Raw genomic sequence first — 16,317 nt, 5'->3', positions numbered from 1 at the left:
CCTGAAAGCCTAGCTCTGCCATGCCAACTCTTAAAGCGGAGCTCCACCCTAAAGTGGAACTCCCGCTGAGCGGATCCCTCTTTCCCCCCCCCCCCCTCCAGTGTCACATTTGATACCTTTCAGGGGGGAGCAGATACCTGTCTAAAGACAGGTATTTGCACCCACTTCCGGCCAGGATGTCACCTCCCGTACCCCCCCCCCCCCCGTTGTGTTCTGGGAACACTCGGCTCCCAGAGCACAGCGGGAGCCAATCAGCAGGCGCAGCGCGTCCTCTACTGCGGAAGACGCTGGACTCCAGGACAGGTAAGTGTGCCGATATTAAAAGTCAGCAGCTGCAGTATTTGTAGCTGCTGACTTTTAATATTTTTTTTTCAGCGGACATCCGCTTTAAGGTGCAAGCCATTGTTACACTGAATTAAACCTCCCAACTCAAAACCATAAATGAATTCAGGGAGGTCAATCAAAATCTTAATATACTGTCAAAGACTTTATTTACATAGTATACAAAATATTGACAAACTACAAGACAGATACAAAATCAGTCCATTATCCAGTGCCGGGGTCAAAAACCAGGATTCAGTGCCATCTCCACAAAGTGCTCTTCAGTCATAATACTATGCGCCACTCTACATCAGACTATATATTTAAAGCTGTAAGTGTTGTCACAAGAGAGCCTTTTATTTTTGCAGCGACCACACAGTTCCTGGCGGTGAGGCCTCTTCAGATCTATGTGTCTTTTCTTTTGAGGACAGGAGCAACGCGTCTTTGAACAAGCCTAAGGAAAAAATAAAAAAGTCAAGTCAACAGCCTGTATATCAGATTACATGTAAAATCCCAAATACACTCAAAGCCAATGCAGCATGAAAGGCTGAAATTACATGCAGAATTAGAACTGCCAATCCTAAATATTTACTAGAAAGTGCACCGTGGTCCTATCACACAGGAATGGGGCACATGTGTGCCAGAGGAGCCACCACTTGAACTCTGGGCATAGGTCTCCAAGAACATTTTACAAGGGCCACAATGTTCACCGCTTATACAAGCTGAAGCCTCTGAAATTGGCCTAATGGGCTGCTTTTGGGTGAACAGCTAGCTTTTACAAAGCATTTGGGAGTACTGCCTGCCACTTACAAGCTGCTAGCAAGGCTTCATGAATTGGTAGGCTGCAGTATAATAACGTTTTTTTGGGGGGGGGTCTAATACTGCTTTGAATGCAAAACTAGAGCCAACACACCAATCTTTAGTCAGACTGAAGCGTTCATCAAGAGAAACCCCTGGGGACCACCACATTTAAAAAATTTATTACATCCATTTACCGGTCACCACACCTCTACAGAGACCACAGATGGGGCAAGCATAACTTCACATGGCGCTTTGATAGCTGCTCATGTTTTTACAAACTGAAAGTTTAGGGCACCAGAAGAGAACACGCTGCAATTACATGCCAAAGCTTGTCAGCAACATGATCGCACAAGCATCTTGTGTCCTGTAACTAAAGAACTCACACCTGTCAGTCAATACATGACAGGAGATAAATGCACAATGCCACTAGAAGGCGCCAACCGCAGTGGCAGAACAAACCCATAATGGTTACCCAGGTCAAGACCAAGCATGCTGCTGTGCACCGACAGTCCAGTAGTGTTATGCACAGGATGACCAATTTGACAGATCTCGTCAAGCCACAGGGCCTGGATCACGAGACAGGCAAGACACTTACCTTCAGGTATACACTTTGCCTTTGATTTTAAAGGTATTTTCCATCTATAGGTCAGGAGGAGTTGACCTTATGCACTCTATGCCTCAAGGTAAAAAAAAAAAAAAAAAAAAAAAACTTCTGTGTGCAGCTTCCCTTTATGCGTACCTATGCCCAATTAGCTAAAGCACCAGCAGGGGACCTGTAGAGAATTAGGGCTGCTTTGTACAAAATCACCAGGGGGAAAAGAAAAAAAAAAAACAACCTACCTTTATATCAGTATAGAGAGATTTTAAGGAAGCTGTATAAACAAAATCTCTGTACACCAGTAGCCACATCTTTAGTGAGCAAAAACGTAGCCAAAAGTTAGGATAACAGTCTAAAGATAAGTGCCACAAATACAAATCTGCCCCTCCCCCCCCCCCCCATCATCAATACAAACATGTTAACATATGAAACAGACCAGTTACCTGACACTGAATCTCTTCCACTCTGTAAGGATTGTAACCCGTCTGGCATTTTCGGCATAGCTGTTTAAAATAAACCTGCAAAAAAAAAAAAAAAAAAAAAAAAATTGAACTGGTAAGGCCTTATGCAGACTGCTGTTCCTGAACTCATGTTTGGAGCTTTTGGCGTTTAACAACGCACCTGAATTCAAAAGCCTAGGAGGGTCGTTTACTAAAGGCAAATCCACTCTGCACTACAATACGTGGAAGTTCAGTCGCTGTAGATCTGGGTTAAAGAGCTGAAATTAAGGCAAAGCTTTGTTGATTTTATCAACAAATAACGTGCAGTTTATTCCCCCCCCCCCCCCCCCCCTCAGATATACAGAAACTGCACTTTTAGTGCAACGTGGCTTTGCCTTTGGTAAATAACCCCCTATGTGTCCATGTACACCTGAACCTTAACCAGAGTTTGGGAGCAGCAGTTTAGAGGTGGTAAAATGCTCATCTTCTGAACACAGAAGAATCACGTTCAGGGGAGGAGTGTTCACAGAATAAAAAATAGAATCTAAACACTAGGCACATTTAATACCATTTCATTATCCAGAAGATTCTGACCATTGAAATGATAAATGCCCCTACTCCAAACATGGCTAAACCCACCTAAACTGAGATGGGGGGGGGGGCTTAGACAAAAGTTTTGAATGCCGATTCTCCTGTCAGGAGGACCAGCATTTAAAAGTTAGCCTGTAATCACCAAGGCCCCTGTCGCACTTGTGTCACAATGGTGGTCGTCAATGCAGGACCCCCTTACTTTATGGAGCAGTCTTCTCACCGACTACCAATGTATAGCCAAAACATTTTGCATAGAGCACATGCTGGTGGGGGAGATGGGGGGCACATGCCATAAACTTTATATAGATTATAAAGTACAGAGTGTAGTCCGATACACCCTTCATGTGAGTTAGCACCCCTTATGGCCAGAGGACAAAGCACTGCATGAGCCACACACCAGAAGGACAGCTTATGACCTGCCAGTGACACTTGTCCTAGCACCGACTATAAAGTCATTTTGAGGGAAGAATAGCATAACAGATTTTCTTTTACCAGTTCTTTAATATTTTTACACTATAGTACTTCATATTCAACCTGAAGGAATCAATGAGGCTGTTGTATACTTTGAGGCCCCGGGGTAAAATGTGTACAAACTGGAACAAAGCAAACATGCTCCCATGAACTACTCTGCCATGTTCATCAAGCAAATGGGCTGCCCTACACGGTCATGATACAATACACAGGGTGGGGGAAATTATACACATGCATACAGAACTTTGCCAGGAAATGCCACCCCTCCTGTCCAGGTTCCCTTTTGCTCATTAGCTGCCTGTGCTCACTTTGTAAAACCGATGGGGCCCAGTGCCCTATACAGGGGGGACTAGTGGTACCCCCTCCAACTGGCAGCCCTGGTGGTGTGAAACCAGTGGATTCACTTGTATTTGCAGGGAGTTTGTTATAGGCAAAAAAGACCGCATGATTTTTATGGCGCAAACTAGTCTCAAACACATTTGTTTTCATACTGCATTCGTGCAACTAAGCACCAATATAAACATCTAGGAACAATGTTAACCACTTCCCACCCAAGGAAGTCATATGACGTCCTGGATTTTCAGTGGGGATATCTGAATGATGCCTGCAGCTACAGGAATCAGATATCCATCTCTTCAGCCGGCGATTTGGTGCACCATAAGAATGATCAAAGCGGCAGACCCTTTTGTCACGCGTCGTGACAAATACGCGCAAGAGTCCACTAAGAGGTACCGGAGGTGACGCTTACGAACGCGACACTTTTTTATTGCATCCATGTGAGTACCATAGCGTATGCCTTTTTTTATTAAAAACCTTTTAAACGATACTGCACTATTGGCGCTTTTTACCTCCCTGGGTGAGGGTCAATGTTGTCCATTGGACGCGACTCCTGAGGGGGACTTTATTCACAGAGAGAGATTACAGTTTATTAGGACATACCACATTCTGAAACAACTGGAACACCCTTGACTATATTATATATGCCGTTACCTTACAGCAGTACGGTAAGGGGACACCCTCACTAAACTTCAAAAGGATATTGGAGTGGGAAAGCAGATGGGAAATAACCCTTAATACTTTACAATAAATAAAGAAACAGAAGACAACTGTTGGATGTTAAAGGCCGCGGTTGTTTAATATTGGTTTCAAATATTGTTAAAATATACTTCAACAAATTTTAAATAAATAAGCATTCAATTAAGCCATAAAGCTAGCCTAGCCACTACGGCTCAGGTTGCCAATAAAATTACCCAGCTTTAAACCAAAATAGCATAAGCTAATAATAATAATTGTATTTATAAATATCATAAATATGATAAAATATACAGCTAGTCCCCTTGGTTGTAAAATACTTTTTTTTTTTTAAAAAAACAAAAAGGCGACACTACCACATACCAAACACCGCGACAAAATATTATATAGAAGGGGTGGGAGGGGGGAGAAAAGAACACCACAGCTCCTAGTCTTCTGAGGCGAATGAGCCTGAGCTAACGGAAACACGGCTTAAATAGCCCAAAAACGGGCTGGTTCCAACTAGCTCAAACTGGGTTTTCCCAGGCTTTCTACCCCAGTCCTAAAGGTCATCTGCAGAGCAATGAGCCCACCAAAATTCCCCCACAGTGAGAGGTCATCTGTAGGGCAAATGAGCCCGCAAAATTCCCCTGAGGAAGCCAAAGGCTCCCCTGGAGAACCTGAAAACTGTTTACCCGACGCTTTCCCATGAGGAAAAGGGGGGCTAGAAACTGCCTTCCCCTTTTCCTGTCATTCTTTTTCTGCACAACCTTCACGTTGAATATTTCGGCACAAGCACCAGCACTTTACTGTTGATTACTTTGATCTTTTAAACAGCATTTGGTTTTTGCCGTTTTTCTGCATGGACACTGATGCGATTTCTTAGCATCACTTGTGTTTTAGTTGCGCTACTTTATATAGCAGTGCATGCTTTAATTTAATATCATTGAGCACTTTGTATTTGGATGTCATTTGTATTACCAATATCAGCGAGTTTTTTGCTTTGATGTTCACATATCAGTTATAGCAACTGTCTTTTCTCCCAATTCATTAACCCCATCACACAGCGCAGCACTACTTATTTACCATAGCGGCAGTTCCGTCGCTTGATCGTTTTTATAGGCGACGTCCCCCTCCGGGCTCTCCCGTGCCATCGGAGACCCAAAGAAACGATATGCCGGCAAAGGATGGGAGGCATAGAGATGACTGGTGACCAGACGGTCACCAGTCATCTCTATGATCTTCGGAGGCCCGGCCACGATGTTATGACGTCACGCCCGGGTACCGGAATGTAAAAAAAGCCGCAATCGCAGCTGAAAGCATGAGATCGTGAATTTTTTTTCACGATCTCATGCTTTCCAGCCTGGAGGAGAGATGCGGGGTCTTATTGACACCGTATATCTTCATAAAAGAGTACCTGTCACGAACCATTCCTATTACAAGGGAGGTTTACATTCCTTGTAATAGGAATAAAAGTGATAAAAGGGGTAAAAATAAATGAAGTAACAAATTTTAAACACCCATATCCCCAGTAGCTCGAGCTCAGAAGCAAACACACACGCAAGTCCCGCCCACATATGTAAACGCCGTTCAAACCACACATGTGAGGTATTGCGTTAGAGCGCCAGCAACAATTCTAGCACTAGACCTCCAATTCTTAACTGGTAACCTGTGAAAAAAAAAATAATAATCAAGCGACGCCTATGGAGATTTTTAAGTACTGAAGTTTGGCGCCATTCCATGAGTGTGCGCAATTTTAAAGCGTGACATGTTAGGTATCCATTTACTCTGCGCAACTTCATCTTTCACATTATATAAAAAAAATTGCGCTAACTTATCTGTTTTGTTATTTTTTAAATTCATGAAACAGTTTGCCGCCCCCCCCCCCAAAAAAAACAAAAAAAAAAAACGTTAAAACATAGTGTTTGGGGGTTCTGAGTAATTTGAGCAAAAAAAATAAAATATATGATTTTTGCATGTAGGAGAGAAGTGCCAAAAAAGGCCGGTATGGAAGTGGTTAAAAAGTACAATTTACTAGTCCTTAGCATGGTGGCTGCATTAGGTTTTCCCAGGCAAAGTACATTTTCTGCAGATCCAGAAAAAGTGTTGATTGTGCCAGATTTCTAGCATCTTCAACTTTGTGCATCTAAAATGTTACCAGCTGTCACAGATCTCATCTGAGTTGAAGAAAAACTCCCTTCTATGCAAGGAGGATAAAGTGGTCATCATCACTCTAGGACAGGAAGCAGATCTGGCTGAGCCACCGGGAGAGGAAAAAAAAAAAAAGCAGCCATTTCATGTAGTGATTGGAAGTTACAATATAGGTGTTTAGATGCCAAAAGCCATCTAATGTGACTGGTAACCCATCAAGGATCAATGCACATTCCACCAGGACACCATGGCCAAAGCTTTTATTGCAGAAAGATCACTTGCACTTGTTCCATTAGTGATGTTACTAGTGGCAGCTAGAGAAAAAAAATGCCTCATTCACATGCTTTTCCAATACAGACACCCATTAGTCTGGCACACACTTCATGAACCAAGAGTTTTTTTTTTGTTTTTTTTATAAATATGATCCACCTCTGGGTGCAACCCTTCTGCAATAAATCCATTGATATGTGAGGTATCCAGCTGGTAGTCAATGCACCCATTACTGATAAGCCTGAGCCAGAAAAGTCTGCGATGGGGTAGAGCTGCACGATTAATTGTCAAATCGTTATCGTGATCTTTTTCCTGTTGCTATTCTTGACACAAAGTTTCACGATCTTTGACATGGAAATAATTCTCTCTGCACTTTGGTATGCAAAGAATTTCCTGTCTGCTCTCAGCCAAAAGTCAGTCTGGGCAGCCTGCCAAGTTTTATAAACATTCTTTATCAGTGGAAAGTTAAGTCTAAACATTGTATCACTTCAAAGGAATAAACTTCTGTATGTAAATTAGGGAACGTTTAACCACCAAACTTTTCTGACAGCCCTTTTCAAGTTAAAATCATTTTTTTTTTGCTAGAAAATTACTTAGAACCCCCAAACATTATATCTTTTTTTAGTAGAGACCCTAGAGAATAAAATGGCAGTTGTTGCAATATTTTATGTTGCACTGTATTTGCGCAGCAGTCTTTTTAAATGCAATTTTTTGGGAAAAAATTACTTTAATGAAAAAAAAAAAAAAAAAAAAAACACCTGGTAAACTATTGTGTATTCCATTCTTGTTATGTGATCTCATCCGACATCAATGTGCTCACCTTGTTGCTTCCAGAAATGCACCAGACATATGCACTCTCCCATCGCGTTTTACAGTCTTTGCAGTGGAAATAACCATATTTTTGTTCCAAGAACTGAAAGACAAAACAAACGCATAGCTTTGTTACAGCCACACGCAAACATCTAACATTTTAGACAATGTTAGTTTTGACAGGACCCAAATGGTTTGCATACACAAGTTCCCACTTAGGAACCTTGAAAATAATCCAATGCAAAGATAATAGAGCTTCCAGACAAAGCCAATAAGCACACAGCATGTTTATAACACACAGAGCCCCACTTTACAAGCTTACATCAGGACTCCAAAGCCCCACCCATTATCCTGAACATTGGAAAGAGATCCCATACACATCTCTATTAGAGGTCGACCGATCTATCGGTCGGCCGATTATTGGGTAAATTAGGCCGATTGTCTAGGATTTGTGCTGGGTGGAATTCTTCCGCCTGCCTGCCCGCCCACTCGTCGCCCGCTGCTATCTGCTGACTTTATATTTTTTTCCGTTTAGGAAGTCGGCAGCCAACCAGCGGGCCGGTAACAGCTAATCGGCGGCCGCCGCTGCCGACTTCCTCCACTGTAAAAAAAAATGTCCCCTGATGTGCTGCGCGCCCTACCTCTGCCTACAAATTCCAGAATGCAGCACGGGCCGGTAACTGTCGGCCCGCGCTGCATTCTGGGGCTTGTAGGCAGAGCGCGCAGCACGTCAGGGGACGTTTTTTTTTCCAGAGTGGAGAATGACGGCAGCGGCGGCCGCCGATTGGTTGTTACCGGCCCGCTCTGCATTCTGGTGATTGTAGGCAGCACAACAGGGACGAATGGAGCTTTGTGGATAGAGTGCCAATATCGCCCTTCCTTCTGTTTTAGCACTGCTCAGGAGTAGGCAATACAGAAATTTGGCCACAAGAAATGAAACAATGATCAGCAGCTGCAAAAAAAAAAAAAAAAATGTAAACATCAAAACAAAGTAGCAACTATTGAAAGTCCCAAAGTCCAATATAATACTGCAGCAGCGCTATTTCCAAACAAACGTTTGAAAAACGAAACAAACTTCTATATAATCAATATAGAAGTTTGTTTCGTTTTTCAAACGTTTGTTTGGAAATGGCGCTGCTGCAGTATTATATTGGACTTTCAATAGTTGCTACTTTGTTTTACTGTCTGTTTTGACGAATGGAGCCTTCTTGTGCTAGGCTAGAAGATGCAACGGAGCCTGGAGTGCTCCGCTGGTGGACATTGATGAGGTGGCAGTGAATGACATTGGGCTGTACTGGTGGGCACTGATGTGAGGCACTGATGTGGTGATGCACTGGTGGGCACCGATGTGGTGATGCACCGATGTGGTGATGCACTGGTGGTATGCGCTGGTGGTATGCGCTGGTGGGCATTGATGAGGTGGCACTGATGGGCTGTACTGGTGGGCACTATCGTAGAACTTCTGGACACTGATAGGCTCCACTGGTGGGTACTGATGAGGTTGCACTGGTGGGCACTAATGGATACTGATAGGCTGCACCAGTGGTCACTGACAGGCTGCACCCCACCTCTCCACCCTAAACAATTATCTCCTTCCCACCCTAGGTTTTTTGAGATGAAGGGAAAAAAAAAAAAAAAAAAAAAGAAAGAAAATCGGCCTAAAATATCGGCCACCCCGATTTCCAAATATCGGCATCGACCAGAGGAAAAACACATATCGGTCGACCTCTAATCTCTATGCAGCAATCTCATCCAGCCATCTACATGCACTGGCTTCAACATTAGCCTCAGATTTCACCAACAAGACCTGTGCATGTAGGTCAGTGTGCCCACCTACAGTTCATGAGAGGCAACTTATCAAGAAAAGTGCCACCAATGAGACGGGCAAGATTGTCTTGTACACAGGGAAGTGTTAATATGACCAATTAGTCATAATCAGTGGCGTCTGGTGCTCAATTTTTGGGGGGGCGCAAACGAAAAAAAAAAATTGCAGCCTTACTGTGCCCATCAAATGCAGCCACTGTGCCATCAATTGTCACCACTGTGACATGCAACGCAGCCACTGTGCCATCAATTGTCACCACTGTGCCATGCCATCAAACACAGCCACTGTGCCATCAATTGTCACCACTGTGCCTATCAGAGCCGTTGGCTCCGATAGGCACTTCCGTACAGCCAACCAGCTGCCGTTATTCAGATGGCCGGACATGAGCGCCGACCATCTGAATAGAACAGCGGTGGCGATAATAACATAGATTCGTGCAATGCATGAATCTATGTTATTAGACTCAGTGGCAGTGAGAGCCAGAGGGGGCGGCGCTCCAGCGCCCTCTATGGACGAACCGCCACTGGTCATAATGATAGTTCTAGCTGAGCCAATACCACCGGCCCCTTAGGCATTGTACATGGGCACCAATGTACCCGCTTTCTCCACTACAGGCATGTCCAGTATATGAAGGGAGCAGTTGAATTAGTTCATCTAGTCCTATTACAGGGTAAATACTAGGGATCAATGTGTGCACGCAAGATTTTTCACCCAAGGGTGCAAGTGTGAGGGGCATTTAGTACATCTAGCCCTTTTTCTTGGGGATTAGTTCCTCTAGTCCAAGGGTAGGCAACCTGGGGCCCTCCAGCTGTTGCAGAACTACATGCCTCTGGGAGTAATTGGAACTGCAAGCCTTGCAATGCCTCATGGGAAATGTAGTTCCACTACAGCTGGAGGGCCCCAGGTTGCCTACTCCTGCTCTAGTCTCACTGTAGGATTTTGAATACTAGCACATGCATCTAGGGTAGGGTCCACAGAGGTACCAAGCCACAGTTGGGATTAGTCCAATGTGATGAGTTGGTACATCTAGTACTACAGAGGGGGGGTATGCTAGAGTGCAGTTTGGATTAGTCATGTCCAGTGGATGGGAGTAACGAGTGTGGTTGGGGGTTGGTCTGTCCATCTAGGTTTATCTGATCCTGGAGTGCAGGGTGTCCAATGTGTGTGTGTGTGGGGGGGGGTAGGAGATGTAGGTTACATTAGTCCATCAAGTCTTATTGCAGAGTGAAGAATACTAGTGAGCTTAAAGGGGTGCAGTGGCCTTAGGCCATGTAGACCTATTGGTGGCTAAAGGACATTAGGGTTCAGGTCCTGGGGAGGGGGGGAGAAAATGGTGTAGTTGTGGCTAATCCAGGTAGTTCTTTGCTGGGTGAATATCAAATCTTGAACCTAGGGTGCAGGAGGCCAGTTTAGAGAAGGGAGGGGCGGGGTGTACAGATGAATACAATTTGCATATCTAGTCCCAATGCAGGGTGAATGATACTAGGGCTGGGAGGGAGGCAATTTCAGAGGGATCAGCCCACCCAAATTCTATTGTAAGGTGGATACTAGGGTTCAGGGTGCGTCTAGTCCTATCGCTGCTCCCCTTCCTCTGTTCTGGTACCTGGAAGGCGGATCTTTTGAGCTCCTCGTGGTCGTCTCCGCTCTTCTCCACGCTCGGTTCAGCCTCTTGCTCCGCCTCCCTCTCATCTTGCTCCTCCCCACGCTCCTCGTTCTGGCTGTTCTTGAAGTCGGTTGGACGCAGAGAGAGGAGGCGGCGCTCCAGTACCGGGGAATAGACGGCCAGAGGGCGGGTGAATCGCACAGCCTCGGGCGGCGGGGGTGGAGGAGGGGGTCTCCGGAGGGTGCGGGGCCCCAGAGAGCACTGTACTCCGGTGTCCACCCGCGGGTTCACCTGCACCCCTACCTCTTTAGTGTTGGCCCGGCGCAGGCGGGGGGTGAGGTTGGGGTTCACCTGGGACAAAATGGCTTTCAGCTGGGCTCTCTGTAGGTTGTCCAGGTAGTCGGTGGGCTCCGCGCTCTTCCCGGACTTCCAGCTGGCCTGCTTGTTCCGGGCGGGAGGCTGCGGAGCCGGGGGAGCGTAGTGCTGGTAAGCGCTGTACGGGGAGTACAGGAACCCCGCCATCCCTGTGCTGAGTATGAGCGGAGGGGCGGGGAGCGGAGCTTATCAGAGTGCGGACCAGCTGAGGGCCATCAGTAATCACCAACCGGGGAGGGAGGAGGGCACATCCAGCGGGAGCAGGAGCGTTCCTATGGACTTTATTTATAGGTCACTCCGATATATTCCTATAGATCACTCCGATATATTCCTATAGGTCACTCCGATATATTCCTATATATAGATCACTCCAATATATTCCTATAGATCACTCCAATATATTCATATAGATCACTCCGATATATTCCTATAGATCACTCCAATATATTCCTATATATAATAGGTCACTCCGATATATTCCTATAGGTCACTCCGATATATTCCTATAGATCACCCCACTATATTCCTATAGATTACTCCGATATATTCCTATATATAGATCACTCCAATATATTCCTATAGATCACTCCAATTTATTCCTATAGATCACTCCGATATATTCCTATAGATCACTCCGATATATTCCTATATATAGATCACTCCGATATATTCATATAGATCACTCCGATATATTCCTATAGATCACTCCGATATATTCCTATATATAGATCACTCCGATATATTCATATAGATCACTCCGATATATTCCTATAGATCACCCCACTATATTCCTATAGATCACCCCAATATATTCCTATATAGGTCAATCCAATATATTCCTATAGATCACTCCAATATATTCCTATATATAGATTACTCCAATATATTCCTATAGATCACCCCACTATATTCCTATATATAGATCACCCCACTATATTCCTATAGATCACTCCAATATATTCCTATAGGTCACTCCAATATATTCATATAGATCACTCCAATATATTCCTATAGATCACTCCAATATATTCCTATGGATCACTCCAATATATTCCTATATATAGATCACTCCAATATATTCCTATAGATCACCCCAATATATTCCTATATATAGATCACCCCATAAATATTCCTCTAGATCACTCCAATATATTCCTATATATAGATCACTCCAATATATTCCTATAGGTCACTCCAATATATTCCTATAGGTCACTCCAATATATTCCTATAGGTCACTCCAATATATTCCTATGTATAGATCGATCCAATATATTTTTATATATAGGTCACTCCAGAATATTCCTATATATAGATCACTCCGATATATTTCTATATATAGAGCACTCCAATATATTCCTATAACTCACTCCAATATTTACCTATAGATCACTATAATATATTCCTGTAGATGTGATACAAGAGATGGTCAGAGACTGCAGACATGATAGAAGAGATGATAAGAGACTGGAGACATGATAGAAGAGATAAGAGACTGCAGACATGATAGAAGAGATGATAAGAGACTGCAGACATGATAGAAGAGATGATCAGAGACTGCAGACATGATAGAGACTGCAGACAGGATAGAAGAGATGATCAGAGACTGGAGACATGATAGAAGAGATGATAAGAGACTGCAGACATGATAGAAGAGATGATCAGAGACTGCAGACATGATAGAGACTGCAGACAGGATAGAAGAGATGATCAGAGACTGGAGACATGATAGAAGAGATGATAAGAGACTGCAGACATGATAGAAGAGATGATCAGAGACTGCAGACAGGATAGAAGAGATGATCATAGACTGCAGACATGATAGAAGAGATGATCAGAGACTGCAGACAGGATAGAATGGACGATCGGAGACTGCAGACAGGACAGAAGAGATGATCAGAGACTGCAGACAGGATAGAAGAGATGATCAGAGACTGGAGACAGGATAGAAGAGATGATCAGAGACTAGACAGGATAGAAGAGATGATCAGAGACTGCAGACAGGATAGAAGAGATGATCAGAGACTGCAGACATGATAGAAGAGATGATCAGAGACTGCAGACATGATAGAAGAGATGATCAGAGACTGCAGACAGGATAGAATGGACGATCGGAGACTGCAGACAGGATAGAAGAGATGATCAGAGACTGCAGACAGGATAGAAGAGATGATCAGAGACTGCAGACAGGATAGAATGGACGATCAGAGTCTGCAGACAGGACAGAAGAGATGATCAGAGACTGCAGACAGGATAGAAGAGATGATCAGAGACTGCAGACAGGATAGAATGGACGATCGGAGACTGCAGACAGGACAGAAGAGATGATCAGAGACTGCAGACAGGACAGAAGAGATGATCAGAGACTGCAGACATGATAGAAGAGATGATCAGAGACTGCAGACAGGATAGAAAAGATGATCAGAGACTGCAGACAGGATAGAAGAGATGATCAGAGACCGCAGACAGGATAGGAGAGATGATCAGAGACCGGAGACATGATAGAAGAGATGATCAGAGACCGCAGACATGATAGAAGAGATGATCAGAGACTGCAGACAGGATAGGAGAGATGATCAGAGACCGGAGACATGATAGAAGAGATGATCAGAGACCGCAGACAGGATAGAAGAGACGATCAGAGACTGCAGACAGGACAGAAGAGATGATCAGAGACTGCAGACAGGACAGAAGAGATGATCAGAGACTGCAGACAGGATAGAAGAGATGATCAGAGACCGCAGACAGGATAGAAGAGATGATCAGAGACTGGAGACATGATAGAAGAGATGATCAGAGACTGTAGACAGGATTGAAGAGATGATCAGAGACTGCAGACATAATAGAAGAGATGATCAGAGACTGCAGACAGGACAGAAGAGATTAGACATGTGCACAGAAAAAAAAATCGTTTTTTTTTGTTCCGTATCGTTCCGTAGGTTCGTTTCCGTTCGTTTTTCGTAAGACGCCCGTTTTCCTGTTCGTTCCCGTTCGTTTTTCGTACGACGAGATTTTTTCGTATTCCGATCGTTTCGTATTTTCGTTACCGTTTTATTTTCGTACATGCGGGATGGTTCGTTATTCTGTTTAATTCATGTTCGTTACTTGTTAGACAATAATTTTCGTGAATTTTCGTCAATGATTTGCATTCTGTGTTTTGGATTCCTATTTCTGTTCGTGTTTTCGGTCGTGTGTTCGTGTGACATCTATGACAATTTGTTGTGGATGTTATGTGGGCATGCGACTGAAGATACGAACAGAAAAAGGATTTTCGTCATTTTGTACTTTCGTAAATATATCGCGGGATTCGCGGCACTTTCAACACGCGGCTCATCCATATTAACTATTGTTAAGCCCCATACACTTGGTCAGACTTTTTTAACAACAAACATAAAAACGATCGTTTTCCGTTCGTTCTCAGAAAATTTGTTCGTTTTTAAACTCCATCAGAAAACCATTTTTGGGTTCAAAAGTCTGGCCAACTGATCTCCCTTCAGATGAAAATCCACAGAAAAGTTTACTTGGCTTTACTGTACTACTCAGCACAAAAGAGAAGCTGCTTTACTAACTACACTCACTGCCCATTCAAAAAAAACAAAATTACATCTGTGGCAAGGGATTTGGATTCTGTATTTTGGGTCCTTTTTCTTTTGGTGTTTTCGGTCGTGTGTTCGTGTGACATCTGTGGCAAAAGATTTGCATTCTGTTGAATCCAAAATACGAACAGAAAAAAGGATTTCAAAATACAGGGTGCGGGTCTTTTGTTGTGGATGTCGTGTGAGCATACGACTGAGGGTGCGAACAGAGAGGGGATTTAAACAGGATACAGAATGCAAATCTTTTGTTGTGGATGTCGTATGAACATACGGCTGAGGATACGAACAGAGAGGGGATTTAAACAGGATACAGAATGCAAATCTTTTGTTATAGATGTCATTTTCGTTCTTTTGCCGTTTTCGTTTTGTCGTATTTTCGTCGGATCGTTCGTTCGTATTTGCGGTTGTTTGTTATGTGGCTCATTCGTAATCCCGTTGTTTTCGTATTTTGGTGCTTTCATTTTTTCGTATGTACACATTATTCTGCGGGTACGAAAATGAACATTTTCGTATGAAAATAACATTCGTACGAACGGGAATGCACATATCTAGAAGAGATGATAAGAGACTGCAGACATGATAGAGACTGCAGACAGGATAGAAGAGATGATAAGAGACTGGAGACATGATAGAAGAGATGATCATAGACTGCAGACATGATAGAAGAGATGATCAGAGACTGTAGACAGGATTGAAGAGATGATCAGAGACTGCAGACATAATAGAAGAGATGATCAGAGACTGCAGACAGGACAGAAGAGATGATCAGAGACTGCAGACAGGACAGAAGAGATGATCAGAGACTGCAGACAGGATAGAAGAGATGATCAGAGACTGCAGACAGGACAGAAGAGATGATCAGAGACTGCAGACATGATAGAAGAGATGATCAGAGACTGCAGACAGGACAGAAGAGATGATCAGAGACTGCAGACAGGACAGAAGAGATGATCAGAGACTGCAGACAGGACAGAAGAGATGATCAGAGACTGCAGACAGGATAGAAGAGATGATCAGAGACCGCAGACAGGATAGGAGAGATGATCAGAGACCGGAGACATGATAGAAGAGATGATCAGAGACTGCAGACAGGATAAAAGAGATGATCAGAGACTGCAGACATGATAGAAGAGATGATCAGAGACTGCAGACATGATAGAAGAGATGATCAGAGACTGCAGACATGATAGAAGAGATGATCAGAGACTGCAGACAGGATAGAAGAGATGATCAGAGACTGGAGACATGATAGAAGAGATGATCAGAGACTGTAGACAGGATTGAAGAGATGATCAGAGACTGCAGACATAATAGAAGAGATGATCAGAGACTGCAGACAGGACAGAAGAGATTAGACATGTGCACAGAAAAAAAAATCGTTTTTTTTTGTTTCGTATCGTTCCGTAGGTTCGTTTCCGTTCGTTTTTCGTAAGACGCCCGTTTTCCTGTTCGTT

At 43.7% G+C, this 16,317-nt stretch overlaps 1 protein-coding gene across 1 annotated transcript; it reads right to left on the bottom strand.

The window, feature by feature from the left end:
• Window positions 1-460: 460 nt before the first annotated feature.
• Window positions 461-11,509, bottom strand: ZAR1L (zygote arrest 1 like). The gene is made up of 4 exons (XM_040340441.1): window positions 10,893-11,509; window positions 7,475-7,567; window positions 2,164-2,238; window positions 461-775 (listed from the first exon to the last, which is right to left on the bottom strand). Exons 1-4 carry the CDS (start codon window positions 11,412-11,414, stop codon window positions 632-634), a joined length of 834 nt encoding a protein of 277 aa, XP_040196375.1. The 5' UTR covers window positions 11,415-11,509; the 3' UTR covers window positions 461-631.
• Window positions 11,510-16,317: the final 4,808 nt, after the last annotated feature.

Source organism: Rana temporaria, chromosome 2, assembly GCF_905171775.1.
Source record: "Rana temporaria chromosome 2, aRanTem1.1, whole genome shotgun sequence".
NCBI classification, from domain to species: Eukaryota; Metazoa; Chordata; class Amphibia; order Anura; family Ranidae; genus Rana; species Rana temporaria.
The sequence above is the reverse complement of the archived record's forward strand: the minus strand, read 5'-3'. Positions and strand labels throughout refer to the sequence as shown.